The 11,527-nt window shown below is 37.4% G+C and overlaps 6 protein-coding genes across 6 annotated transcripts; 2 read left to right on the top strand and 4 right to left on the bottom strand.

The window, feature by feature from the left end:
- Nucleotides 1-6: 6 nt before the first annotated feature.
- Nucleotides 7-996, bottom strand: RHIMIDRAFT_201321 (Diphthine synthase; the record flags this gene model as incomplete). Its single annotated transcript, XM_023606527.1, has 3 exons — nucleotides 7-328; nucleotides 406-800; nucleotides 862-996. 3 exons carry the CDS (start codon nucleotides 994-996, stop codon nucleotides 7-9), a joined length of 852 nt encoding a protein of 283 aa, XP_023467181.1.
- Nucleotides 997-2,929: 1,933 nt separating this feature from the next.
- On the bottom strand, nucleotides 2,930-4,135 carry RHIMIDRAFT_120547 (uncharacterized protein). Its single transcript, XM_023605398.1, has one exon. The coding sequence runs from the start codon at nucleotides 3,872-3,874 to the stop codon at nucleotides 3,050-3,052; it is 825 nt and encodes a 274-aa protein (XP_023467182.1). The 5' UTR covers nucleotides 3,875-4,135; the 3' UTR covers nucleotides 2,930-3,049.
- A 1,823-nt stretch (nucleotides 4,136-5,958) lies between these two features.
- Nucleotides 5,959-6,592, top strand: RHIMIDRAFT_236536 (uncharacterized protein; the record flags this gene model as incomplete). Its single annotated transcript, XM_023608574.1, has 4 exons — nucleotides 5,959-6,079; nucleotides 6,138-6,292; nucleotides 6,345-6,459; nucleotides 6,513-6,592. The coding sequence occupies 4 exons, from the start codon at nucleotides 5,959-5,961 to the stop codon at nucleotides 6,590-6,592; spliced, it is 471 nt and encodes a 156-aa protein (XP_023467183.1).
- Nucleotides 6,593-6,743: 151 nt separating this feature from the next.
- Nucleotides 6,744-7,365, top strand: RHIMIDRAFT_120590 (uncharacterized protein). The gene has a single exon (XM_023605399.1). The coding sequence runs from the start codon at nucleotides 6,794-6,796 to the stop codon at nucleotides 7,154-7,156; it is 363 nt and encodes a 120-aa protein (XP_023467184.1). The 5' UTR covers nucleotides 6,744-6,793; the 3' UTR covers nucleotides 7,157-7,365.
- On the bottom strand, nucleotides 7,271-9,015 carry RHIMIDRAFT_305492 (NAD(P)-binding protein; the record flags this gene model as incomplete). Its single annotated transcript, XM_023614479.1, has 11 exons — nucleotides 8,957-9,015; nucleotides 8,847-8,896; nucleotides 8,716-8,786; nucleotides 8,571-8,647; nucleotides 8,325-8,511; nucleotides 8,132-8,273; nucleotides 7,982-8,084; nucleotides 7,856-7,905; nucleotides 7,627-7,799; nucleotides 7,504-7,570; nucleotides 7,271-7,456 (listed from the first exon to the last, which is right to left on the bottom strand). The coding sequence occupies exons 1-11, from the start codon at nucleotides 8,979-8,981 to the stop codon at nucleotides 7,271-7,273; spliced, it is 1,131 nt and encodes a 376-aa protein (XP_023467185.1). The 5' UTR covers nucleotides 8,982-9,015.
- A 125-nt stretch (nucleotides 9,016-9,140) lies between these two features.
- Nucleotides 9,141-11,495, bottom strand: RHIMIDRAFT_201334 (AMP deaminase; the record flags this gene model as incomplete). The annotated part of the gene is made up of 6 exons (XM_023606528.1): nucleotides 9,141-10,090; nucleotides 10,140-10,288; nucleotides 10,339-10,646; nucleotides 10,709-10,937; nucleotides 10,994-11,133; nucleotides 11,196-11,495. 6 exons carry the CDS (start codon nucleotides 11,493-11,495, stop codon nucleotides 9,141-9,143), a joined length of 2,076 nt encoding a protein of 691 aa, XP_023467186.1.
- Nucleotides 11,496-11,527: the final 32 nt, after the last annotated feature.

Here is an 11,527-nt window from a genome sequence, read left to right on the forward strand (position 1 = left end):
TGTTTCTTAATGAGCATAATCTCTTTTGACAATCATATCAAATGTTTCAGGATTGCAAGCATATTCCTTTACAAATTCAGCTTCCATTTCATGCATACGCTTGCCGACAAGAACAAGCGAATGAAGAGGCCCACCAAAGTCAACATCAACCAATTCCTCAAGTGTGCCCGCAACGATCTTTTGAGTCTCTGTGCCGATACGTGCACACCCTATCGCCAGCGCATCGGGTTTGCAAACACCTTCTCCACGTTTTTCTTCAATTTCCAACAGTTGCTCCACAGCTTGGTTGACGGTCATATAACGAGGTGGTTCATAAATGAGACGGCCTCTAATGATGGTTGGGAAGGATAAGAGATCACAATCTTTCTGCGGTTGCTCCTCTTTTTTTTTAAAAAAAAATATTACCTTGCCATATTTTCAATACTTTGTTCCTTTACTTTGATATCCAATAAGCAGAGGGTGTGAAGTCCAAACTGATGGTTTTCTTTGATACGATCATAAAAGCTATCTGGACGCCACGTCTCTGTGAAAAAGACGATGGAAATGGTCTGTCCAAAATTATAAAGTTGAAGGCCACAAGCACCAACAGCGTTCATAATAGAGGCATTATGAATCACCTTGACGGGAATACCGAGTTCACGAGCACGAATGACCAAGTCGGTATGAGTCGTGGCGCCATAAGGATCACCCACAACCAAGAAAGAGACGTCAATTTTGTCTGCATTGGCAAGAATGGTGTCACTGTCTGACTCGACCATTTCACGATCGGCGACGATGACTTCTTTATCATAGTAAGCTTCCTATTGAAGAAAAAAAAAAGACGGATCAGCTCTTGTTGTAAGTTGTAAATTGTGTAATTACGAGTTTCTCTTTGCCAACAGTCAAGATAGAAGTATAAGCTTCTAAATAAACACGTTCGGATCTCTTGACGGCTTCTAATCCTTTGACAGTAATATCTGTCTCGTCAGACAGTCCAAGGCCAATAACATACAACATGAAGAAAAGAGGAACCAGATGTCACTTTAACCACTTAAAACTTGAACAAAAGTGACGGCTCATTTTCATTGGAAAAAAAAAAAAGCAGGTCTCTTGACAATAATTGCTCACAAAATCAGTACGAACTTGCCCCTATTCTGATATGGAGAAAAAAGTTTAATTGTAGACTTTTACGCATTTTCTAATAATTATGCCTATCATTAATATCAGCGACAACCTCACCATCCGTATCATTCCTGAATATGATAGTGAAGTTACCACTATTCGTTTTGCTAACGAAGCAGGCTTTGAAGAGTGGTTCAGCAATATGGCCCAAAAACATGCTAGCTGGGACCTTCGCCAAAGCTGGGCTAACGAGAAAGCGAAATCTTTTCTTGGCCAGTCTCTTGCAGCCCCTTTGAGATTGTATACTATCAAGTATCAATGTGATCATGCAGGAAAACCGAAGAAAAGAAAAGAAATCGAGGTAGATCGAGCAAAATGGTATCTCTTCCTCTTTTCCTCCTTCCCTTCGAGTCAATTATTACGACATTAGAGACATCATCAATGCTAGGTTGATGAAGTTGAGTAGAAGAGCTATTCTTGGGTAAGGATAGTTTCCAAATTTGGATGGAAGAGTTGGTCGAAAAAGGAGCAAAGACTTTGTTCAAGGTGCACGAAGATGGACCGTTTTTTGCTTCTTGGGCTGCTAAATGGCAAATGAAGGTAAAGTTTCTTGATGAAAAGCGCATCTATGTCAGCTAAATCTAAGCATAGCTATAGCATTTACAGGAAGCCGAAGAGTGGTGCATAGACTTGACACACAAAATATGCAAATCATTCAATGGACTAAAAAGAATGGCTACTTGTTCACTGTCGTTGTTAGAAGCTCTACCACTAGCAAAGGTCCTTCTGTTCGAGTCTTTGTCACCAATCATGAGATCATTCCCACCTTGCACCAGTGGCTAAGTTGGCTGAAAGACGTCTTTAGCCTTGACGTCAAAAGAACCATGGTCGATTGCAGTCCCACAGAAATTGCTGCTATAAGAAAAGTCTTTGATAATGTAAACATACTTTTATGTCATTGACATATGAAGTGTGCGTGAGAAACCCACATCAAGAGAGATGTAAGTTTTAAATATGGGTTTGATGCATGTTTAACATTATGTAACGCTTAGGTGAAAATAAGCAGGTCTACTCAAGATACAAAGCTGGTAAGAGATCGTGTTCGCGCTAATCTGAATAGCATGATGTACTCAGAAACATCAGAAGCATTTGATCTGGCTCATCAGCTATTCCTTGCGTACTTCAGCAGTTTGTGGCTTCCCAGAAAGGAGCTATGGTACAAAGCGTGGGGACAGATAATCATTAATACTTATTGTCCCAGTTTACTAAAAGCCAACTTTTTCTGTTTATATATAGAATGCTTCGTTCCACACTAACAATCTGATAGAATCGTATCATAACCAACTGAAGACGTTCTATCTTGGTCGCTCTCGCTCTTTGCCTGTGGATCGCCTAGTCTACTTGCTATCCCAAGTGGTAGTATTAGATTATTTGCAGGACACAATCAAACCTGCGCATGATTTTAGTGGGTTTCGCTTGACAGCCAACGAAGAAAAGAAGAGAAGGGCAGCATACTGCATTGATTACGACGTTACCTGTTCCATTAATGGATACTGATGAAGAGTTTAAGTGAGTCATAAAGACAATCAGTAGTGCAACAAAACTAAAATAACGTAAGAGCTTTAATCAAAGTTCAAAAGTGGCATGAAACGATATCAAACATCTGAATTGCTCATTTTACTCAAAGACATATATCATGAATTATATTCACCATTCTATTTCGTTTTTCTCTCTTTCACTATATAGATGAGATAAAGTCCCAATTTGTCCCATTCTGAGTTTAATATATCCCAATGTTTTAGTTGAAACTCGTTTCGTTTTTATTGGTCAATTGTTTATAATGGGGGGAATACAAAATGATTATAATGTACACGGAAGAAAGTATAAAATATATATGAACAAGGGGGGAGGGGTGAAGAAGGAGAGAAATAGAAGATAAGAAATAAAATTAGCATTGCTTCTTTGTCAGCCTTTGATGTTCGTCTTCATCATCACTGTCATCAGCCTTTCTCTTTCTTTGAATAGGCATGAAGGTTGTATCCTCTTCTAAAGGAGGAGAAGGTAAACTTTGACGAGCTCGTTCTAGTAAATCCTGGTGATACTTGTGTTGCTTCATCTGAGGCATAGGAGCAACAGGTTGAGGAGTAGGAGTGACTTTGAGGTGAGATTGAAGCATCAACATCCACTGATCAAATATGTCCTTCTTAACATGCAAGCGATAGTCTAATAGTTCCAGCATAACCTTTTCGGCGTGGTTAATTTCCTGGACGTTCAGTCCACTGACTTTACTCCAAGCAGAGTTTTTGTATGTTTTGTCTTGAAGATATTTATGTGCTGAGATAAGAGCAGCCAGGAACATGCGTCGACCGCAGGAGATGTAGGCGTCTTGGTGGGAAGATTGCTGTACTTTAGATCGGATTCTAAATAGATAAAAGATGGCTAGTTGAAGTGTAGAGTGAGTGGTGCGAGAATGTTTAAGGATATGGTGCAAAAAGGTGTGAAGATCGGCAATAGGCTTTTGATTGTTATTATTATTGGTGGAAGAATTAGGCCAAATAGAGGTTATAACCTGGATGGTCACATCTAATAATAAAATAAGGGACATGTTTATTAAATAAACAGCCGACTTACCAACAAGAGAACTAACATAGGACTTTTGCTGTTGTTTATTTGCTTGATTCATTGTCAGGATATTTGAATTAATTGCATTGTATTTATGAGGGGGCTGCGCAACCAAGGTGACTGCGGGAGTAACCATTGTGTGATGTGTCATGTTTTGCTTATTTTGGGATTTTTAACCAAGTTAAGATGTGATGTTGTTGCTGCTTAATAAGATGTTTATAGAATAAGCAGCAATGGATACAAGTTTAGTTTTCTTTTTTTTTCTGTTTCTAGGATTGTGTTGTTTAAATCTCTCGTCTTTTCTTCTGTTTCTTCTATTAGATTTATGTAGTAAAGAATAGAAGAAAAGTATTTAAACGACAATAATAATATAGTTCATGTTTGCAAATAAAAAGATAAAGTTCAAGTTAAAGGTTTAAGAAATAAGTTCAATAGTTAATAATTATTTGATTCTAGTTGTTTATGGTCGAAAGGCAATAATAATAATAATAATAAGTTAAAAAAAGAGAGAGAGAGGAAGAAAAGGAAAGAAAAGAAAAGAATAGACGCAAATGTGAGTGTGTGAGAGAGAGTCAGAGAAAAGAGAGATATTCTAAGAACACGCAGCCTTTTCTGGTAAAGGAACTATGACTCACTCTTTCTAAAATACATGGTTTTGATTGGATTTCATTTTTTGTCCAATGAAAATTTTTATAATCTTCTCTCTCTCTTTTATCATTCGTGATGACTAAATACAGCACACAGCGGGTCATGATGCTACTACGGAGTAAAGCTCGACTCCGGTCGTCTTTGTTTGTAGTAGTTGCCATAGCAGTTACTATGGATATTAATTATGCTTTTTTTTTCTTTAATGGATCGTTATCTTATTGGCAAAAGTAATCATCGCCCGCTTTACTCTCTTTATGGTATCTACTATTCCCACGATCATTTTCTTGTTACACTAACCCAGCGTCAGGAACAGAGAGAGAAAAAAAGTATTTTGAAAGTCACTTACGCAGGGTGGAGGATTGGGTAAGCTCTGTATCAGTATTTTTCAAGACATTGTAGAGATGATGTTTTGTAGTACAAATATAGATATTGACGATGGAGAAACAGTCTCTGATGCGAGCAGAAGAATGGCTATTATGAATGATTACGACAAAACGGAGTTTGGGCGAAAATTTTATCTTATTTCTATATTTATATAAAGAAAACTACACCCTTTGTCGTCAAATAAACAATGTACATTTCTTACATAATCCAAAGCCATCTTAAATGTAAAATAATAACTTATATTAAGCCCATAACACTGATTCATGGCATTACATTCGTCATTTTTGCTTAGATAGTCATTATTAAACTTGTAACTCTGTTTCAGCTCCTTTCATACACATATAGCAACTTGCATACGGAAGCTGTAGTCTTGCATGTAGTATTTTGCGATTGACTTTGCCTATTACTGTGATATCTCTTGTTTGAATGAAATAAAAGTAGACCTGTGTGATAAGATAAAATCAACAGAGAGAGAACAAGAGAGCGGTCATCTTTAGTTTCACTATTTTATTATCGTCATTTAAACGCATAATGTCGCTGACAAGGTATGAGTTTCTTCAGTTAAACACTGTTTTATATTCCATTATATTTGAGTCATGTTTAATCACTTTTGATATATATACAATTGTTTCTTTATAAAATGAGTGTTGCTTGAATAGTCAAAACACTGTTTCTATTTCATAAATAGTGGAACAAAGCTGCGGTCTCTTTTTCAGTTGCAACATCGTTTTGACTGCGCACGTCGGTTAAACATATGGATTTTTTTCCTAAAAAAAAAAAACGCTGCGAAACAGAGACAAAACTTGGGATTTATCAAGCTACACGCAAAATCCATCTCCAACTGTAGAATGCATAATGAGCTCATGTATGACACACGTGTTTAGGGGTTATTCAGAAGGAAAATTCCCTCATAAAGACCCTAGATAACAAAGTCTCTTTATTTTGCTTTATAAACCCTTGAGAACAGAAAAAATAGACACAAAATTGAGAATTAGACCATATCTTTTCTCAGTCCTTCTATATTCTACTGATACAGTAGTAATAGTTATTCTTGTTTAGAACAGTTTTAAACTTGTCGACCAAACAAAAGTGAAATAAAGGACAAGTCAAGTGACTGTCATATAAAATCATTCATCATCAGTTTTTTTTAAACTTCTCTTTTTCTCTCTTTTTTTTTTTTATTTTCATTTTTCACAAGACAATATGGAAGATAACAAAGCACCCGAAGCACCCAGTCCTTGTACTGCCGGATGTGGATTTTATGGCAACAAAATTTATAATAATATGTGTTCAAAATGTTTTAAAGAATTAGAAAAGAATAATAGTAAGCAATACCATTTATGACTCATATGGTTTGCATTAACTAACTTTTATACTTATAGAAGTCGAAATACCACAAGAGAATAAAGACGTGATAAATACAGTTCAACCTAGCCAACACCCCACAGAATCATCAACACCATTGTCGTCATCATCATCACCATCCTTACCACTAGAACAAAAGAACAAAGGACGATGCTTTTCTTGTCGCTCCAAGGTAATTAAATATAGCAACAATCAATATATTTTTTCCTTATCCTCTCAAATAGATTCCAATCTCCAAACAATTAACAAACAAGTGTCGATGTGAACTTGTATTTTGCGATACTCATCGTTTCCCAGATAAGCATGATTGTCAATATGATCATGCAAAGAAAGATAAAGGTATTATAAGATGAATATTTATTAATAGTCGACTGACGATCATACAACAATAGACATTTTAGCCAAGAATAATCCAAAAATAAACGAAAGACCACGCGGTGGTAACTCATTTCATCGTATTGATAGTCTTTAATAAAAAAATAAAAAAAAAGGATACGTCATCTTTAAACAATTTTGCTATCTTTCTTTTTTTTTCTGTCTATCTCCCTTTATGCCTGCTCACGTGAATCAAGGAGATTCCGTAGATCATGGGGTCAATAGAAAGAAAGAAATATAAACACTCCCTTTTTTTCCCTTTCTTTTTTTTTTTTTTTTCTTACTTTTAGTGTTCTTTATGAAAATGAATATAAATGATATGCTTCAACTCTCCTTTGAAAAATTAGAATCTTTTGACATGAATAAATCAAGCTTATCTTCATTTGTATTAATACGCAACTCAATAATTAATGAATTAACAAAAAAGGATGCCTTGATGGAAGAAGTAGAAGAGCAAGAAGTTTGGCTAGACAATTGTATACATGAACTAGAACAACATGATGAAGAAGATATAGAAGATGAAGATGATGACATGCCTCTATCCCCTCCTTATTACACGGGTGATGATGGTGGTCAAAATACATATTTAATAAAAGATCAACAACAGCAAGAACAACAAGAATCCTTTTATCAACCTTATTACAATATCCCATACTATTAAAACCATGCCGCATGCCAGTGTATATAATATACAAATATATATTTTATTTATTCAACATATATTTATTTAATGTAAATAAAAAACAAATAAACATCTTTTTCATTCTCTCTTTCTCTAATCAATAAGGTGATAAACGCCCTTCTTCACTTGTCCTTCTCCCTTTTCATAAGGAAGATCAAACACTGCATTACTACGGAATCTTCTCAAGAACTGAATAGCAACAGTTTCCAAGGAGGTGGGTTCAATATACAGATCAGCAAATGTAAGTGCACCGGGTGTGGGTTTATCATCCAATTTCATCTACATCAAAAATAAATATACATCATCTTTTACATAATAATTCTTACTCTCTCGATCAAGTCAGGGCTGACCATCTGGTTATAAGGCAACTTGTCGATAGCAGTGGCTACAAGTCTGCAGGACAAAAAATGTGTAAGTCATGGGATTCATTTAGGTTACTCTTGACTTACCTGAGGATGTTATCAGGCACATTACGGATAGGAATAGGCTTCATGGAGATTTCACGAGCGAGTTCGAAAATTTCCTTTACTTTGTATTCCTTGGGTCCATAGAGTTCATAGGTCTTACCCATAGTTGATTCAGCAGTCAACATGACTTCGAGGGCATGAGCAACATCAATAGCCTAATATTGCCATTTTAGAATCAAATCACGCCCCACCCCCTATAAACATGACTTACCGAAACAGGGCGAATCTTTGTGTTGCCTTGATTGACCCAGTATTGCCATCCTTCACCAGCTGAACAGAACAAAAATATAACGTGTTAGAATCATATCTATTTGTTCTATCTTGTTCTATTCCTTACCTCCGATTCTGTTCAAGAAACGATCTTCATGACCCCACATAGTACCAGGGCGAACGATAGTAGCATCAGGGATTACCTCTCGGACAGCCTTTTCGCCTAAAGCCTGCATAATGCAGTTAGCAATGACATAACATATTTATGCAAGATTACCTTGCTGCGAAGGAATTTGGAAGGTGAATCAGCAGATGCATTCAAAGCAGACACTTGAACAAAACGAGCAACACCATTTTCGGCAGCAGCTTCAGCTAATGCACGAGCACCATCCACATGAACATGTTCAAACGTAAAGTTCCTATTACGCAAGTTAATCATCATCCCTTTCTTTTTTTTATCCCTTGCTTACTTTGTTTCATAGTCACGACCAACCAAGTTGTAGACAATGTCAGAGTGACGAACACACTCTGCCAATTGTTCCTTGTTTCTCAAATCAAATTCTAAGGGAATAACTTGACCTAAATCGCCACATACTTTAAGATGTCTAACTTCATCAGGATCACGATAAGCAACAACGACTTGAGTGCCTTGTTGAGCTGTTTATGTTGTATAATTAACATCTTCTGTATATATATTTTTATATTGTTATTGTTACCAAGTCTGTTTACAACATAACGACCCAAGAAACCGGTACAACCAAAAACGGTGGCGATATGTCCGTTTGTGGAAGATCTAATGGTTGTTTAAACGTGTATGAGTTTTTCTTATTGTTGCTGCATTCTTTCTCGCTCTCATTTTACCTTCCACCGAGACCGTATCTGATCATGGGTTGACCTGTCTTCTTTCTAAAAGTTAAATCGTGCAAGGAACGCTATAAAATAAACATGGCGATTTAATTGTCTCTCTTTTTGTAAGATGTCTCTATATTTACAGTTTGACTGACAGCTGCTACTTTGGCAGCGACATTAGAACGTCCAATATCTAATTATACAATGTCAATCACATAAAATAACCAATCCAATCTTTAAAATCTTTGTTTACGTTTTAATGCAACTGGAGAAAGCATTGTAAGAAGAGAAGGGAATGTTTAATTAAAGAAAAGAAAAAAGGGGGGATTTCTATTTGTTTATGGAAGTTAGACCAGTATGGATGATTGCAAAAAAATTAATCTAGCCCCCGACCAGTAAATTTGGGACGGTGACGACATCATCGGCTCTCTAATTTTTTATTCTTGAGCTGTCTGACTCTTTCTCCTCAGTTCAGCAACACCAGGAAAGAGGCGGTTATCATTATTGTTCTTTTGAGCGCCCTCAGCCAAACCAGCCAGACCGACCATTTCGCCCTTGGACATTTTTTTGAGATCGACACCTTGACCGCCATCCTTGAGAGGAGCATATCGACGTAGTGCATTGAGTTCCTCCATGAGAGTTTCATGTCGATAATCAATACGAATATTTGGCACGTTCGTCTTGCTCATATCATTTCCTTGGATACCAGGTAGATGGTAGGTTTTACCAATCCAATGACGTTTGACTTTACTTTCCCAACCGCACTGAAGCACCGAGTTGCGCGCCAGTTCGCACATATCTGCCGCTGAGAATTTCCATATTTGAGCAGCCACACTGTATTCTTCGATTAACGGCTCACGTGTAAAGTGAAATTGAAGCGGGTCATCTGTCGATAGCGACACATTGAGGCCGCGTTGAAAGAATTGAGGGAGTGGATTTCGCTCGTAGGACAAGAAGAGTGCGTTGTTTGAGAGAGGGGACATGGCGATACCAATCTGGGAGAGATAATAAAGATATTGGAGTGCTGGAACCTTGCGGAGGAGGATGCCGTGACTAATGCCATGCGCTGTGAGGAACGCAGCAGCTAGATGGTCTGTGTCGCCTGCTTCACCACAATGTGGTCGAAACACAAACGTGTTAAATCCACGCTCTTGTCTCCAATGGTTGAGGGAAGCCAGATTTGCATAGAGATAGTAGAGATAGTAGTTGTAGGGTGGGTTTTGGCTTGACTTCCATTCGTTAGGAACAGGGTATTCAGAGAGATGCATTCTTTCTACCCTGGATTCATCGTCAACGGAGTCAAAGCCAACCACTCGCTGAAGAAATACGTACAGTTCAGGATGCGAGCTTGGATCCTTGGTGACTTCAAAGAGTGGTTCAAATATATCTATTTACAGCCATTAATAAGAAACACGGCTGCAATTTTTCATTAGTACTTTTTAGCATGTCTCCAAAGCTATCGACAAGTCCAGTCGATTTATAAACATTGTATAACCTTGGGACTTGAATCAACCAGCGTACGTTAGTAGAAAAGAGTTTGTTGTTAACAATCCATTTGGCTAACTTATCCCATTCATGCACGGATCTAATACGAGGATTAGAAAAAATAGGAGCCTAAAGATTTTTTTGACATACCGTCCATAGATGGATATTCTGTATTCACACATCTGATACTTGGAGGACTCGAGATCAGAGATGACCTCCTTTGTAATCTCGGCCAGATACCTTCCTTGAATATAATTATCTGTTTTTAAAAACACCTCTCGAAGTCTACTCTCGCCAATAGGATTATACTTCAAGTTGAACTTGTCAAATCTATGGAATGAATCCTTATGAGCATGCATATCTAAAGTGTCTATACTGAGATCATAGGTTGTCAGCCCCAGGCTATCAAAGACACCTTGCAGCGTCAAGTGCTCACTGTCACGATAAATGACGACATCCTAATATTTAAAAAAGGAAATAAGCTCTATTGTTCTTTTTTTTTTTGACAAAAAGTTCTTACGTCAGGCGATTTCTTCATCTTGGCTTTAATAAAGCGTAAAAGATGCTTTTGATTCATACAGCTGGAATGATGAACGTGTGTGTCTACCTTTCTGACATTATAAAAGTCTCTGTGCGGCACACGCTTAGAATCTGTCAGTTCCTGAAACTCGTTCAGGAGAGTGTACATTTGCCATTTGGAGTCCAAATAACGAAGACGTCTAAAGGCAAAGCTTTTGACAGGCCCATTGCTAAAAGAATACGTAAATAACACACATGCAACTTTGAGAACAATGAAATATATCACCTGATCGTATTGAGAATAAAGTCAAGATCATCATAAAATTCCTTGCAAGTAATTATGTCATAAGCGGCCTGATGATTCTCCTTGTCTGTATCTGACTTGTATACTTCATAAAATCCATCTGTCCCTACATCAAAGACATACTACACCAAAAAAAGAACAATGATCAGCATTTGATCTCGCATTGTAACAAAAGCGACATTACTGGATGATCATCGGGTATTTCCACATGATTCATATCAAAATCACTTCCTACAGCTGATATCGGATCAGCCTCCAATGCTTTTTCTCTCTCTTTGACTTTAGCCAATATTTCAGGTGGAGGTGTTGGCCATGACGGAGGTGGTGGTGGCGGATAAATTTCCCAGTCATCTCTGTTCTTTGGATTATCTTGTTCCCTCTGCAATGACCGTTCTTGATACTTTTCTCTCATCTCCAGACACTTTTGGAACATGTTGTATAACTCCCGAAGTTCTGCAGTAATACCTTCGTCTATACAGTACATATTGTTCAACCTCAATGCATCTGGCGCCACTT

The sequence above is a fragment of the Rhizopus microsporus genome, assembly GCF_002708625.1.
Source record: "Rhizopus microsporus ATCC 52813 unplaced genomic scaffold scaffold_6, whole genome shotgun sequence".
In the NCBI taxonomy this organism is placed as follows: Eukaryota; Fungi; Mucoromycota; class Mucoromycetes; order Mucorales; family Rhizopodaceae; genus Rhizopus; species Rhizopus microsporus.